This window comes from Dama dama, chromosome 11 (assembly GCF_033118175.1).
Source record: "Dama dama isolate Ldn47 chromosome 11, ASM3311817v1, whole genome shotgun sequence".
Classification (NCBI taxonomy): Eukaryota; Metazoa; Chordata; class Mammalia; order Artiodactyla; family Cervidae; genus Dama; species Dama dama.
Genome location: NC_083691.1, coordinates 84,045,859 through 84,061,125, shown reverse-complemented (window position 1 = coordinate 84,061,125; position 15,267 = coordinate 84,045,859). Strand labels below are relative to the sequence as shown.

The 15,267-nt window shown below is 36.1% G+C and overlaps 1 protein-coding gene across 1 annotated transcript in view; it reads right to left on the bottom strand.

Annotated features, from left to right (window-relative positions):
• Window positions 1-15,267, bottom strand: part of STRN (striatin) — a 102,749-nt gene that overhangs the window by 49,880 nt on the left and 37,602 nt on the right. Inside the window, exons 2-3 of the mRNA XM_061155606.1 lie at window positions 13,851-13,954; window positions 6,539-6,612 (exon numbers count right to left, since the gene is read on the bottom strand). Coding sequence (XP_061011589.1) covers window positions 6,539-6,612; window positions 13,851-13,954 — 178 coding nt within the window. The remainder of the gene's footprint in view (window positions 1-6,538; window positions 6,613-13,850; window positions 13,955-15,267) is intronic.

The window sequence follows — 15,267 nt, the reverse complement described above, 5'->3', positions numbered from 1 at the left end:
CGGTAAGAAATCAGAGAAACATGTAAATAAAAATAAGAATTAGATCTTGCATTTTCATTATTCTCTTAAAGTAACTAGACCAAGTTCTGTGACATACCAAAGAGAGAGTAGGAAAGTGTGTGTGTGGGGGGGGGGGGGTGTTGGGTGGAGATTAACTCACAAAGGAAGATTACTTTGGGATAACTTCAAAGAGTACTTGAAAAAGAAAAAAGGAAAGAAAAACAATGTCTAAATAGTAAGGAAAAATAATACACTGTTTCCACTGACCCACACATTCAGGAACTGTGCATATAACATAATATGTTCTAATATATCCACTTCTTAGGTCAAGTGAGTAACCTGTACTTGCCAAGTAAGAATATCTACACTGGCATTTCAAAAGACCAAAAATTTCAGATGCAAAAGAACTTTTGAGATCATCTAATTTCCCATCAAAATATGCCTAAATCCTTTCTATACCATCCTCAGATACACTCAACTGCCTTTGTCTACTTTGGTAGCTAGAAAGGTGAATTTTACTGTAAATAAATTATACCTTAATAAAAAATAAAGCCAAATCAAATAATGCATCCTTACCCTCTCTTAAAAACTGTATTCTTATATTGCAATAAAATCTGATCCCTGAGTGGTCATTTTATAATATATTAAAATATCAAACCACTATGTTGTATACCTGAGACTAATATAATTATACTTTAAAGAAAAAAAGGACGGACTGTCTTGTCTCAGTTAACCTAGCTCTATGACAAAAACAGCAAGGTTATGAACTGCTGCTTATTATATCATTACACACTGGATCATGACTAGGCTCCAGATGACTGCAAGGGAACAAATGAAACCTTATATATATAATCACCAGTATATAATATAACCAGTCACAACACTCAGGAGGAATGAAGAGTGTCAAAGACGTACAGAGCCTGAGGAGTCCTTATCTCCTTCGCAATGGATTTGAGGAAACTGCTTACCTTGGTTTTTTTATTAGATTAATGTATGAATTAATGATCTAAGGCCATGTCTGTGATCAAGACCTTAACCAAACAAACATAACACAGGCACTTTACTCAACATTACCAAATCTATTTTCCACTGACGCAGAGAAATAATCAATGGTATAGCTGTCTATAGAGCAACGAGTTTCAATACCTGCAAATAATTATAAAGACAGAAATACTGATTTTGAATACATTTCTCAGAAGTGAATTTTCCTTTCTCTGTTTAAAAAAAAAAACAAAAATACCCCTGACTCTCTGGGTCACATGTGGACTTGATTTTCCCGACACTTCCTTATCCAGGCTGAACATTTAGTTCTCTCAATGATTAGTAAGTACTCATCAACTATCAGATTCACTCTTACCTTATCAAGTTCAAAAAGTGACATTATATAAAAGTGAGGATTTTAAAGTGGGTAGGAATTCAATTTCTGGGTAATATTAAAAGTATTTGACTGGCATTTCCAGTCAAGTTGGAGTAACAGGGACTCAAGTTACCCTTCTGCCTGAAGCAACTATAAAACAAAACAGAGCATACGATGGTTAAGACACTGAACATCAGACAATGAAGATAGCAATTCTGAGAAAAAGGAAGCAAACAGGTGAGCCTTATGATTGTTCCAGTTTATTGCCCTGACAGAGTTTCCTGATCGTAGCATAGGGAGGAGAAACCAAAAGAAAAATGGAAGATATAATGGCTGAGAAGTTCCAAATTTCATGAAAACTATAAACCCATAGATCCAAGAAACCCAACAAGTCCCAAGCACAAGAAACACTGGGGAGAGGAGAGGAGGTAACTATACCAAGGCACATCATGATAAAATCGCTTAAACCCAATGAGAAAGAGATAAATCTTAAAAGCAGTCAGAGAAAAAGGTCACATATACAGAGGAGAAGGGGCAACGAAGGATGAGACGGTTGGATGGCATCACCGACTCAATGGACATGAGTTTGAGCAAATTCTGGGTGACGAGGAAGGACAGGGAAGCCTAGTGTGCTGCAGTTCATGGGGTCGCAAAGAGTCAGACATGACTGAGGGACTGAACAACAACAAATATACAGAGAAATGTATGGATGACAGAAGATACCACATCAGAAACGATAAAAGCAACAACATAGAGACTTTCAGACACACAAAAGCTGAAAGAAGGCATTATCAGTAGCACATGTGTTAAAGTCCTCAAGAGAGAAGGAAAATGATACCAGAAGATATGAATGCACACAAAGGAAAGATGAGCACTGGATATCTTTATATATATTTAAATCTCTTTGAAAGAGAATTGCTGAAACAAAAATCATAATGTAGGGTCAACCTGGGTCAACCCAGGGATTGAACCCATATCTCCTGCATTGGCAAGTGGATTCTTTACACTGAGTCACCTGGGAAGCCAGTGAAAGGTCTAAACATCTCATTAGAAGGCAGAATTTGTTACTTTGGATAAAGGCATTCTATTTTTAATAAGTATTTGGCTTTTAATATTAAGCAGAAGAAACTGACGTGTGAAAGATAAATAGATTTTAACATAAGTTATGAAGTAGAAACGTTAAGGGTTTGCAAGTGGAATAAAATAGAAAAAAAAAAAGAGGAAACTAATATTTGTGGAGAATATTTCAGGAAACATCTGGATTGTCAATTTTAGGGAAATACAGTAAATGGATAAAATAATGAAGAAGGAAAAAATCCCTGCTTCTTTTCTTTAATTTGGATACACCACCTTCTATACTTTCTTCTAGTCACTGTCCTTATCACTTAATTTACAAACCTCTTGGTAATGCTCTAAGTCAGGCTCACATGCTTCCTCTGCAACCAAACTTTTACATCATCTTGAGTGAAGTTAATATTCAAGTGGGTGGTTCACTTCAGCTTCTGCACAACCACCAGCCTCTCTTAGCTGTCATGCCTTAGACCTTGTCACTATGAAGAACTGTCACTGATGCAAACTCACTTTCTGAGCATATCCTTCAGGCTCAATACTTCCAATTCACTAGGCACTTTGACTTTAGGTGGGACCTTAGATCAGGGGTCAGCAAACATTAGCCTGCAGATCAAACCCAGCCTGTTTGGGCTTCGCCGGTGGCTCAGACGGTAAAGCATCTGTGTGCAGTGTGGGAGACCAGGGTTTGATCCCTGGGTTGGGAAGATCCCCTGGAGAAGGCAATGGCAGCCCACTCCAGTACTCTTGCCTGGAAAATCCCATGGACGAAGGAGCCTGGTAGGCTACAGTCCATGGGGTCGCAAAGAGTTAGACATGACTGAGCTACTTCACTTGCACTTTTCAAGCCCAGCCTGCCACACTTAATCATTTATGTGTTGTGGCTGCTTTCAAGTTACAACAGCCAAGTTGAGTAGTTGCAATAGGGAACAAATGGCCTACATACTACTATCTGGTCCTTTACGAAAGAGTTTGCTGACCTGCCCTAGATTGTAGCCTATCCACTTGCTTTGATCCATTAGCTTCCTTCTGTCTTCACTTTCTTTCCTCGCCAGTCTTAGTTCAGGGTCTATCAATCCAATCATTCTTTTGGTAATGTCTCCAATTTTCCTGTCCCTTTATCTCTCCCTGAATCCAAATGTTCACTATTTTCATTCTATTATCTTTTACCTAGGCTGCCAATTGTGCAGAGCAGCACTTCTATATAAACTCTGATTATACAACTCAATTGAACCCTTAGCTGTTCTCAATCCTACTATTCCTTAGTAAGTCTGTCCTCCTGTTCGATATTATTTTAAACCTTCTTCACTTTTCTTAAACCTCTGATGCATTTTTAGCAGGTAATCCTGTCTCATACATAAAGCTATCATGTTAAATAGCCACCACTAGACCAAAACCCAAACCTATACACCCATCACCTAACTTCCGACATTCTCTCTTGGTAACAACAGAAGACATGCATGCTTCTCCTGCTATTCTCCAGCTAAGATCAGAATCCAATCCCTATTATTTCTTCAGATACTTTCATATTTTATGTATCGCTATTCTCTCTCCCTTTTATTAGTTCCTCCTCTAAGAAACATATCACTCACTCACTCACTCACTCACTCACACAGATACAAACACACACACACTCTGTCTCTTCATTGACTCCATTGGTCCCTTCAGCCATTTTCCCTTGATACCTTGCCTTCACGTCCACAACCTCAGCTTCCTAAAAGTTTACCACACTTAGTCTTCACTTTCCACACACAGTCTCCATTTCTGCCCTCAACTCTCTCCTAAGGCTGCTCACAATAAAGTTTCCAGCGACCTGTGTGTCACTAAATCCCAGAGATACTCTTCAGACCCCAAGGCATTAATCTGTAATATTGAAGGACCCTGGAAATCTGGAAATCCTCTCTTCTCTTTATTTCCACTCTCCTGATTTTCCACATCCTAGTAAAATAATCCTCATCAGTTTCCTTTTCAAGTTTCTACTGTTCTACAAGTTTTCTAAATGCCACAAGGCTCCATTTAGGTCCTCCTCTTGCTCTGTGTAAGATCCCTGGCTGAGTTCTTCCATCCCATTGGTGTTGAGTGTCATCAGTACAGCTTTATGCTCTGAAATCTACATATTAAACCCCTATATTTGGCTTGAGCTCCAGACTCACCTGCCCAACTATATACCAGCTATTTTCATTTGATGGCCTAACAAATAAACATGCACCCAGCATCTTCCAAACGCAGTTTTGGTCTAGTTTTTTATACTAGAAGTGTGGGGGTCATCTTTGCATCTCCCTTTTTAAAAAACCCCTCCATCTAAACAAGAACTAATATTCTGCATATTTTACTTCATAAGTATTTCCTGAACACACCCACTTCTCTTCAACTCCATTGTTGGTACATTTGTTAAAGTAACCTTCCTCATTTACTCAGTAGGTTGTAAAATCCCCTAACCAGTCTCCCCATCTCCATTTTTCTCCTCTCTAACCCATCTTCCCAGTAGTCATGTATGGATGTGAGAGTTGAACCATAAAGAAGGCTGAGCACTGAAGAATTGATGCTTTTGAACTGTGGTGTTGGAGAAGACTCTTGAGAGTCCCTCGGACAGCAAAGAGATCCAACCAGTCCATCCTAAAGGAAATCAGTCCTGAATATTCACTGAAAGGACTGATGCTGAAGCTGAAACTCCAATAGTTTGGCCACCTGATGTGAAGAACTGACTCACTGGAAAAGACCGAGGCTAGGAAAGATTGAAGGCAGGAGGAGAAGGGGACGACAGAGGATGAGATGGTTGGATGGCATCACTGACTCAGTGGGACATGAGTTTGAGTAAACTCCAGGAGTTGGTGATGGACAAGAAAGCCTGGCATGCTGCAGTGCATGGGGTTGCAAAGAGTCGGACACGACTGAGCGACTGAACTCAACTGAACCCATCTTTTCATACTGCTGACAGCAAGATTTGAAAGAAAATCTGATTATCAAAAAATAACAAAAAAACATCAGTGATCAATTGGTATCACTCTAAATCTCAAGGATTCAATATTCAGCTGTGGAAACATGTTAATAACGTTACTACATTAAAGTGAACTACAAAACTGGCAGTGCATTAGGAATTATTCTGTTCCTTCTTACACTGTCAAACATAGAAATAGTGTGGTCAAATGCAGAGAATTTGAATTTTGGAGTCAGAAGACCATAATCCCATTCAGATCCATAATTCCATTAATAGCTGTGTAACCCCTGGGGAAATTTCTCCACTTCTCTGAGTTTAAACTTCATACAAGTAAAATTAAAATAATATTACTTTTATTGAATAATTACATTAAGAATTAAAGTTAATGTATATAAAGCCCAGCATGTGATAGTTATATCAGACGTTTGATCCAGTAATTTAACCTGACATCACGTCAAAAACACACTCATCTGAAACGTGGTGATGGCTTTTCAACAATTTTTCTTACTTTTCCCTAACACCTACTTATATATTAGTCAATTATATTACTTAATATCTTTACAAGTACTACTGTTACATTGTTTGATGTGGTGATGAGGAAGACAGGAGAAAGAAAAAGGAAGAAATAACACAAAAAGATAATAAATACTTCAGCTGTTAAAAACACTGTCCTGGTTACAGAACGTCCTGTGGGTAAAAAAGTCCAAAACAATTTTGCACCTGAAATTGAGGGATTAGACTTAAAGGATGAGTAATTCTCTTGTACTGAAAGAAGAAATCTCTTACCTCCACGGCTCATACTCTTTCTCTCAGGATTTTAGGGCATGATGTACTTTGTATTACACATCTCAAAGTTCCCATTAAAATTGTGGGGACCCAGCAAGACACAGTTATGCTGGTGCATGTTACCCCATGAATTCTGATCCTTCCAGCAAGTGCAGAACACAAGCAGAAAATGGGGAACTGCAAGAAAGGGGACGAGGGGAAAGGAAGGAAGGTGGTGGAAAATGATCTAAATGACACTAAGAGATTAGTGCCCAAAGATAAGCAGGTCAGAAAAAATAACTAATATGCAAATAATTAGAAATTAACTTGCAGTTATAAATACTGTTGCTACAAAATACTGGATATTAACTTCTTTTTAATTACTTAAACTTCCTTTAAAATTAGCTTACCAGAATCATAGCTTGGAGGCTTCATATCTCCCTGATTCAATTCTGTCCCATATTTCAACTTGTGGTATTTGGCTCTAACAAAGAAATAAGAAAATACAAACCATCTTAAAACACAGTTAAATGAACCTTAAGATATGTAATAGGAGTAGTCATCAGTATGCAGTAGTCCTAACTAACTTTTAACTGTTCAAAGCCTTCCACAGTATCAAAGTCTTAATATAAAAGTGTTTCCCATTATCATTTTGCTTTTATACCATCAAGTTCTGTTACAACAAAAAAAGTAATAACACTGAGAATGATAAATCTTGTTTCTATAATTATGAATGAACCATGTAACATTCTAGTTTCTGCAGTATTCAAATTTTCTTAAGGACTGCCAGAGTATAATTCTATCAAAAGCAATAGATAAGTTTGGATTGTGAAATAAACTTGAAAAAGACTAATCTTTCTCAAAGTTGAATTTTTTTTTTCCTTAAGAAAAAAAGGTCACCCATAATACTCTGCATTGTCAGGCAATTATGCTTTGCCAAGTACACATTAGAGTGAACAATCCAAAAGAGGGAGGAGGAGTCAGCTCGAATTATCAGTGTTGAATAAGACATTCTAGAAGAAATAAACACATTTTTTAACAGTCAAGGTATCTTTTGCCTTTTTAGGAAGAAGTCAGGAAGAACTGTGAACAGGAGTATTTTCTTTTAAAAGTTAACTAGATGTTATCATCTCTGATTCATCTGATTTAACCATCTCAGATTAAACCACCTGAGAAAAATAATCCAAATAAAGTACAAAATTAAAAGGTAAACTAAAAATGAACCATACTTAAGGTTGTATATTTTTACTTGCTTGCTTCCCCCAAATATTGAAGCTATTATAATATTCAATATAGTAAGACTGGAATAAAAGCAACAATAATAATTTGAAAAACCAAATAATAAAGAAGGAATAAGGGCTTCCCATGTGTTGCTAATAGTAAAGAACACGCCTGCCAATGCAGGAGACATAACAGACTTGGGTTTGATCCCTGGGTCAAGCAGATCCCCTGAAGGAAGGCATGACAACCCATTTCTAGTATCCTTGCCTGGAGAATCCTATGGACAGAGCAGACTGGCGGGCTACAGTCCATAAAGTCACAGAGAGTTGGAAGAGACTCAGCACACACAGAACAGAGTTAGCACGCACTCATGCACGTAAGGGCAACCGAACAGCCAAATTGGTAAGTTAGTTTTCTCTTTATAAAAGACTAACTGAGCACTTACTTTAAAATTTTTATATTTCAAGAAAAGGATAAATAAAATGAAAATCACTTGCTCAAATGTGTAAAATATTGGAATTCTTCATCCTATTTTGAATTAATTATTTTCCAGTCATAGCAGAAAAAAAATTAAAATTTTACATAAAGGGGAATGTTAAAAATCTCTGAAAATTACAGATAACTAATGTTCTATTTCTTAAGGTAAGTGGTGGGTAATTCGTATTTTTTATATTAATATTTATATGTTTTGCATATATATGAAAAGTTTTGTGATAATATATACACACTAAAAAGAAAAAAGAACATCTTTGTGTGCAAATGTGGGATTGAGCTTTAGACTAAAGTAAAAAAAAAACACACAATATTGGCACAAAATATTGTGTGTGTGTATGTGTGTGCGTATATTTCTGTGTGTTTTATGTGTGTGTGTTATGGTTTTCAAATGTAATGGTCAATCTTCAGATTTTTCAGAAATGTACTTCACCTACCATAAGCTAAAGTAACAATACCTTCTATAAGTCAAAATAGCAATTGAAAGTAATTGGCCTGAAGACAGAATAAAGGCAGTAAGGAAGTTTTATGGAGTTAACTTACATATTTTTGTGTTTTATATATATATATTTATATACACACAGATACATACATAAACACATAGATATACGAAAAAAAATTTCAAACCTAAAACGCTGCACCATAGTGCATCCTAGTGGTCTTGGGAAAAACTACAACAGAGCTTACAGAAAAGGGAACAGAAAATATTCTACACAATGTATGTAACAGAAAATATTCTACACAAGCACTATGAATAACATTTCAAAAAACTAGATAAAGACAAAATAAAGAACTGCTGTGTTTGCTACAAGCCATGTTCCCATAAATCAGGGTCTCCTTACTGAATTGCTAAATTCACTGAAAAACAATTTACTCACAGAACTCAACTTAGTAACATTTCTTTTTTTTTTCTTTCATTTATTTTTATTAGTTGGAGGCTAATTACTTTACAATATTGTAGTGGTTTTTGTCATACATTGACATGAATCAGCCATGGATTTACATGTATTCCCCATCCCGATCCCCCCTCCCACCTCCCTCTCCACCCAATAACATTTCTTTTGAAGTCAATATGCTAAAATACCTTCCCACTTATATTACTTCCCCTTGTTTTAATCCTGCATCTCACTGTTAACAATTTTCTTGTTCCCTAATCTTTTTCTGTCTACATCTGACTCCACGTTTAACAGTACATCTCATGCCTAAGAACTCTACATTTGATACACAGCTACGCCTCCCAACTGCCCTTTACTGGATAAAACTGCATGAAAATCATATAATATATTGAAGATATTAATGACATCCCATTACGGTTTTGTTTCAAAGTCAATTATTACATATGATATGCCTGGAATATAACACAGCATTCCAACCACACTTTAAATGTTGACACTTAAAAATAATTTGATTAAATCCAACAAAGGGTCATTAAATTCTTATGACAGATACTGCACTTACTGGCTGCTGGGAATAATGTTCATCTTATAGTTGCTTAAGGGTAGAGGTAAGGAGATGAAGAAGAGACAGAAATGTAAATAAATAACACTGTGGATAAGAACTATGAGTTATATCAAATGTTATACAAATCCAGATAAGGGTCCTGACAGCAGTCAAGGACAGCTACCGAAAAGAAGGTAACACATGCGATTTTAGCTAAACCTCAAAACCTGCAATCAGTTTTACCATCAGACAAATGGATTGATGAAGAAGGTACTTTGGTCAGAAGGAACGTCTTAAGAGTGGGGGAGGGGGGTGGAAAACCACAGTGTGTGTGTGTGTTTGTGTGTGTGTGTGTACAGGCCCAGAAGCAGGACTGGATGTAAAAGGTTTTACTAAGAATTCTGAAATTAGCTAGATATCTTTAAGCAAGGATATAACATTTGTGATTTAGAAAATGAATCCCACGGATGTAGAAAATAAAGATTAGAATGAGAAAATTTATCAGAGGTAAGGATGATAGGTGGGCTTTTACATTAGAGCAGATACAAAATAGATGTGGAGCAAATGGAAGAAATGTTTCAGAATTATATTTTAATAGTGCTTGAGATTCTTCAGTATAGAACCTCCTGAAAAAACCTGAGGTTATACCCCGTGTGTTCTTGGAAAATTATATGTAATTTTCTCATTTTGTAAATTTTATCACCCTTTAAGGAATGCTTTGTTAAACCCACACTAGGTGAGTAATCCTTCTGTAATGTTAAAGATTCAGTTTTACTTAACTGTGGACCTTTTTAAGTGGGACTAGTTAGAAAATCTATAACTAGCAACTCAAAACCATGATCCTCAGTTGGGTTTTTACAGGTTAAATGACAAGATGCCTAGAATTTGCTCTAAAATAGATTGAGATGAGGCAAGACTGACAAAAATGTTAACTGTTGAGGATTGGAGGGGTATATAAAAGATATTACTCTCTGTATGTCTGTGTTTCAAATTTTCCTCTGTTAAAAAAGAAAAAGACAAAAAAATTGGCTTAAGGCATTAGAAAAAATAATTTCAAATGAAAAGAACTGAAATGCTTTATAGCTCTAATTTTTTTAAAAAATTCCTAAGCATTATAAAAATAATTTCACAGTGAAGAGAACTTAAATGTTTAAGAGCTCTAATTCACAAAGAATTTTTTTAATTCCTTAATTTATTACACACTTCAGTGGTGCCATACATCAGGAGATTATTCCCGATGTAATGGCATGAAGTTCATGAAGTTCCATGAACTTCAAAAGATATGAAGTCAGGGATATTTTCCCAGGAGAATCCCTTTAAATTAAAAAACAAAGAATAATCTTCCCTAGACTCAGCCACTAGCTGTTTATCTTTTCTGTTCTCCAAAGTCAAACAACTTGAAAAAATAAACAACTCTATCTGTCTCCATTCTATCCATCCTTCTCACCTCTCAATCCCCTGTGATCTGGTTTATGTTCCTGCTACCTCACTAAAGCTGTCTGGCAAGGATACCAACAAGCACCTAAATGGCAAGTCCGGAACTATTTTCAGCATACAACGTACTTGTGATTTGTTTGGCATCTGCAATTGTCAAACTCCCACATTCTCTAGCTTGCTTCCCATTCACTGCTTTCTTCTTCCTTCCCCACCACTCTCTGGTTAGCGCTTCTTTGTCTTTTCCTCAAACCACTCCTGCAACTGGCTCCTGCTACTTCTTGTTCCACACTAGTTCTGTCTGTTTCAAAGTTCTTACAATTTTACCCACAATATTGATGATTCCCAAGTACACATCTCCATTCATGAATCCTCTTCTATATCTGCTTTACTACCCTCTTTATTTCTAACTCATTTTATAATTTTCAAACTTTTCTCTCAAGCCAGAAACCTGGGAATCATTCTTGAATTATCTTTCTTATTCATCCCCAATACCAAGTCACCTCCAAATTTTATGGATTCTTTCTAGCTAAAATGTTTCATAGGGAATTCCTTGGTGATTTAGTGGTTAGGATTTGGGCTTTTACTGCCAGGGGCCCAGGTTCAACCCCTGATCAGGGAACTAAGATTCTGCAAACCACATAGTGCAGGTAAAAAATATAATATTAGAAGTAAAAAATAAAATGTTTCATAGTTGATGACTCCTCTATTCCAGCAGTTAAAATGGTATCATTTCTTATCCTAAACTATTACAATTTTCCGGCCTCCATTAACAGATCTTTTCAGTTCATCCCCCAAACTAAGTTCAGAGTGATTCTCTAAAATCTATTTAACACTATTCTGTGCTCAAACCTTTCAACTGTACAACAAATAAATGCAATATATATTCCTAGACTAGACCTGGACCAGGAAATAAAAATACTATAGAAATTATTACCGGCACATTTGGTAGGAAAAAAAATGCTATAAAGATCATTACTGGATCGCTTCTGGGCCTTCTGACTAAGATCAAGTGTATTAAGATCATCATTGGAACATATGAATATGGGCTATATTACATAACAGAACTATGTTAACATTAAATTTCCTTAATAATGAACTGTAGTTATTTAAGGGAAAGTCCTTGTTCTTAGAAGATACTCTCTTAAGTATTTAGGGGCAAAGGGATACAAGTCTGCAAACAAGTAGCAAATGACTCCGGGGGAGGGGCAGGGGAGCGGGAAGACATGCGTGTACAGAGAGAACACGACACAAGTAAATACAGCAAAATGCTGTCAACTGGTGAAATCTGGGTAGAGTATATAGTTTGTTCAAGCTCCATTAGTTTGAGATTATTTTAGAAGAAAATGTTTTTAAAAAACTTCCAATGTAAGACAGAAGTTTGAACTCCTTAGTTAGGCTCTTCATGATCGGGCTTTTGCCCACCTCTACCATTACAGCTTATAAATTACAACTGACACCCTGCCTTCCATACACAGTGATCACAGATTTCTGAACACACCACACTGCTCTGTCCCATGTCAACACACCATCTCCACATCCTGAACCTGGGCAAACAGCTTATTTTTATGATGCTGTTCATGTTTCACCTCCTCTAATTACACCCTCCTTTCTACTTCCACAGACTGCAGATCCAAATAACCACTCCCTTCTTTGTACCCTGGGTACCACTGTACCCTTGCTGACCTCTCCCATAGCATCTCAGTCACTACACTGCACTTTTGTGATTTACGAGTCTGCTTCCTGCTACTCTAAGCTGTGAAGGACAAGAACTGTGACTTGCTTGTTCCCAATTCCAGCACAGGACTTAAACTGGATGGATAGATTAATGAATATGTTATTGAGAAGGGAAACACACACACACGCACACATACACACCATATCCATGTCCTTGGTTAGTTTAGTATTGGTATATTTTAATTTTTCTGACTTATAAGATAGTATAATGTACTGGTAGAGTACAAGCTTCAGAAGCAGACAAACCAGAGGGATCCGAATCACAGCTCCACTGTAACTCTGCAACTCTACCTAAGTTATTTAGTTTTTAAGTCTCAAGGTCTAATACAGGGTAGTTAATAAACAGTTATTATTACTGTTATTATGCTCTCTCTTTGATTATGCCTATCACTGCTTAAAAATCTCAGATATTCCCAAATTACACACTTTTAAAAGTATTCTCCCCCCACCTCCCCAAAACAGCTTTCAATCAACCCCTCAAGGAATGAAAAGAACCACCAATTTTTCACCAAGAAGTCAATCTGTTTTCAGTCTCTTGTGCCATTTAAAATTCCACATGAAGGTAAACACAACTAATAAAGTTTTATATCTCTTGATATTCATAAATATCATCTGCTAAATGTTATTTTATGGTAGTTTTTCAAACAAACCATTCATCAATTTCAAAAAAATGAAAAGGCCATGTGACCAAAAACAAAGCAAAACAGAGAATTTCAATATCACCTATCAAGTACTCAATAACCTAAAACAAAGAATTGTCTCATACTGCTGACAAAAAATTCTAAAGACCATCTGCTAAAACAAATACTTAATTCATATGAAAACTTCCAAAATTCTCATCCATGACCTATTGTCCTTTACTTGCAAGCCAAGTTTAGTTCTTGAATATTTTCAACACTTAGCAGAATAGAAAGGTAAGATTCACTTTTGGAGAGATATGAATAGGTGATGGCAAAGGCTCAAAATATCAAAAAGAAAGATTCTCAACAGAGTCTGCCAGAGCAGGTTTTTTCCATGGAAAACACATCAAACTGAATAATACTAGATGATAGGAAAAGGGAGTAAGTATTATAGAAATTTCCTTTACAACTCAAAAACTACTTCAATTCTATAAAGAAATGGATATTGACAATTCAGGAAGTATACACATTTCTTCAGAAAGGACAGAGTAGGGAAAAAAGTTGCTAAAATTTTAAAAACCATATACATCAGCTTTTGGTCATTATTACTAAACATTCATTAACAAATTAACATATAGCAATCATTTCTAAATGTTTATTACAAATACTAGTTCCTGATTTCAAACAGAACACATTCAAATTTGAACCTGTTTTAGAAGTAACAGAAAAATTATTCCAGTATTTTAAGAGAACACTACTTTCTATTTTACTGAATTACCTTTCCTGTTTAAGAGCATATTCTAGCATTTTGATTCTTCTCACAAGATCCTTCTTCAAGTTTTCTTGACCTTTCCTTTCCCCCTGAAGAAAGGCAATCTGAGCCTGAGTAAGGAAAAGAAAAACAAAATGCAGTTTAGATGAAATAAACTTTTTAAAACTCAGTTGAAGAACCTTTGGAAGATAAAACAAATATAAAAACATTTCTTTTTACATATCTGTCACAAAGTAAACAGAAAGGCACTGACTGCAAGGGGTGGAAAGCTGAACTTTTTTCCTTTAAAGGACATCTATATGTATTTTACTTTAGACCACAGATGTTAAGACAACCAACATGAGTGCAGACATATGCAAAATACAGTTTGGTTTGCTCAAGAGTTTGTCTTTTAAGGCACTAAGGGGTGTTCTCCTTTATAAAAATGAAGACAGAGAACAACTACAAGTTGTACTATTCCGCTTTTAGGTATCTATCTGAAGAAAATAAAAACTACTAATTCAAAACACTAATAAGCATCCTCATGTTCACTGCAGCATTATTTATAATAAATAGCCAAGATTTGGTAACTAAGTATCCATTGACAGATGGCTACTGAAGATATGTATACATACGTATATATATGTATGTACATGTATAACACACACAACTGAATATTACTCAGCCATAAAAAAATAAAATCCTGTCATTTGCAATAATATAGATGAACCGCAAGGATTTTATGCTAAGCAAAGTCAGTCAGGTAGAGAAAGACAGAAACTGTATGATTTCACTCGCATGTGGAATCTTACAAAAAATAAAGATGAACAAACAAAACAAAAACAAATACATAAATGCAAAGAAGAGATCTGTGGTTACCAGAGGTGAACAGGGTTGGGGGACAGCAACATGAGTATAACGGGTCAGCTGCACGGTGATGGTAACTGGACGTGTGGCGGTGGTCATTCTGCAGCATCTACAGATACTGAACCATAATGCTGCACATCTGAAACTTACACAGTTCATTTCCAGAGTGAAGACGAGGAGAATGGGCAAAGCAAAACCATGAGTTCTTATAACAAGCTTTGTAAAATAAGAGTTCTCAGAGCTTCACCATCCACTTAAATTTTATGATGGATTCCTTGTCTCCAGAGACTTTATCCTGGACATCTACAAATAAAGAATAACTGCCTTTTCTCAATCCCCACCTTTAACCCCACCCGCATTTAGATTCTATATGCAGGGGTAAAGAAAGTGAAAGGTGGGAAAAGAAAAATCAGAGCCAGTGGCCCTCCATAGTTTCCTGTCCCTTCCCAAGTATTACTAAAGAAAGAAAGGAAAAAAAAAAAAAAATCCTACATTTTAACACGAATAAATTGTAATACTCTCATCTTCAGTCAGACAAAAGGGGATAGGAAAGAACAGTCCTTCAGAATAACTAAAA